This window comes from Aedes albopictus, chromosome 2, assembly GCF_035046485.1.
Source record: "Aedes albopictus strain Foshan chromosome 2, AalbF5, whole genome shotgun sequence".
NCBI classification, from domain to species: Eukaryota; Metazoa; Arthropoda; class Insecta; order Diptera; family Culicidae; genus Aedes; species Aedes albopictus.
In genome coordinates, this window is record NC_085137.1 from 513790667 (window position 1) to 513792652 (window position 1986).

Consider the following 1986-nt stretch of genomic DNA (forward strand, 5'->3'; position numbering starts at 1 on the left):
ATTTAACCTTTTGTCCTATTCGACCTTTTGTCCATTCGACTTTTTGTCCATTCGACCTTTTGTCCATTCGACTTTTTGTCCATTCGACCTTTTGTCCATTCGACCTTTTGTCCCATTCGACCTTTTGTCTATTCGACCTTTTGTCCCATTCGACCTTTTGACCCATTCGACCTTTTGCCCCATTCGACCTTTTGTCCCATTCGACCTTTTGTCCCATTCGACCTTTTGTCCCATTCGACTTTTTGTCCCTTCGACCTTTTGTCCCATTCGACTTTTTGTCCCTTCGACCTTTTGTCCCTTCGAACTTTTGTTCCTTCGACCTTTTGTCCATTCGACCATTTGTCCTTCGACCTTCTGTCCTAAAGCCGTAGAACTCAACTTGATAGTTTGGTGGTTGCAATTAGAACGAATTTATTTGTAAAGTACAACTTAAGGCGAAACTGGAAGCATTTCCTCACTTTTTGGTTTTTGATTTTTTATTAAATAACGAAGCAATATTTTCAAATTCGGTTTTCGTGCACATGTAGAGTATTGATCAAGGTATCTTCTGATTTTTTTTGTAGTGGAAAATGTTTTTCGTTTTTGCAGAAACCATTTTTGAACAAAATATCACAAAAAAAAAATGGTTTCTGCAAAAACGGAACATATTTTCCAACTCAAAAAAATTCAGAAGATACCTTGATCAATACTCTACATGTGCACGAAAACCGAATTTGAAAATATTGCTTCGTTATTTCATAAAAAATCAAAAACCGAAAAAATGATAAAATGCTTCCAGTTTCGCCTTAAGGCTAAAAATCATGGCTTGCTCGTACTGCTCCAACATCTCGTCCTTCAGAAAATCTCGTAGTAGGTATATGTACTTAAAATGTAAAGGGAGTCTCCGCTTCCTGCCTGAAGGTTTCCGAAAAGGTAGAGTACGTTTTCTTGATAGAACCCGATTCTGAGTACGACAAATCTCGGTTAATCCATCAGTAGAATTTTCTAAAAGATTGAGCATGGTCTGTTCAGGATACGTGTTACGTCTTGAACTTCCGGGCTCGGCTACGGGAATATCCACTTGAGATGATCCAGAATTTTCAATATTTTCAGTTGGAACAGGTAGAAGCTGTTCAGCTGAAGCTTCACATTTATTGTCCGGTTTGCGTTTTTGTAACTGGTTAGTGTGTGATCTTATCAAACCTTGACGTTTTTCGTCTTGAAGAAGCATACTGTAGAGTAGATCACACTGCCTTTCTGCTCAATAACGATGCATTTGGCCCAATAGCGCTTGTTCCGAATATGAATTTCAGCATACTGCTGCTTTTCATTAATTTGCGTTGGTTCTGGAATCGGTGGCTTCATCAAGTCAAAAACAATACGGGTTCTTCTGCCCAAGAGGACCTCAGCTGAAGATCTGTTATCCGGTAAGGATGGATTAGAGGTACAGCGATAGATCTGAAGGGAAATCTGCAATGCATCTTCTACGTCTTCTCCGCCTATCTGGGAGGAGGAGGGTGGAGTTTTGACGTGATCGTTTTCGTGCTGCTGGGAAAACTTGGTGAATGCTTCAGAGCAAAACTGGGTACCGTAATCTGTTACAACGGTCAATGGACATCCAAATCGGGAGACACATTCCTTCAGCTTCTTAATCGTCATTGTTGTGGTCGAGCTACTGGTAGCAAAACTTTCTGGCCACTTTGAATACGCGTCCACGTTGACGAGGAACATGTTATTTTGATTGGTCCAGCATAATCCACATAAAGACGAGACCACAGCATGGGCGGAATTGGCTCCGATGAAAGAGTTGTTTTCACGGGAGCTTTTGATAGGTACTGCTGCACAGTGTAAACATCTCCGGACATAGTCGTCAATATCTGCATCCATAATTGGACAAAACAGAAAAATTCTTGCTAGAGATTTCATTCTTTGCATTTCAGGATGACCAACATGTAACTGCTTGAGAACAGCTGATTGCAATGACTTTGGAATGACGATTCCATCCAT

The 1986-nt window shown here is 40.5% G+C and overlaps 1 protein-coding gene across 1 annotated transcript; it reads right to left on the bottom strand.

Moving 5' to 3' along the window:
• Positions 1-1176: 1176 nt before the first annotated feature.
• LOC115265151 (uncharacterized) lies at positions 1177-1638 on the bottom strand. The gene has a single exon (XM_029869406.1). It carries the CDS (start codon positions 1636-1638, stop codon positions 1177-1179), a length of 462 nt encoding a protein of 153 aa, XP_029725266.1.
• Positions 1639-1986: the final 348 nt, after the last annotated feature.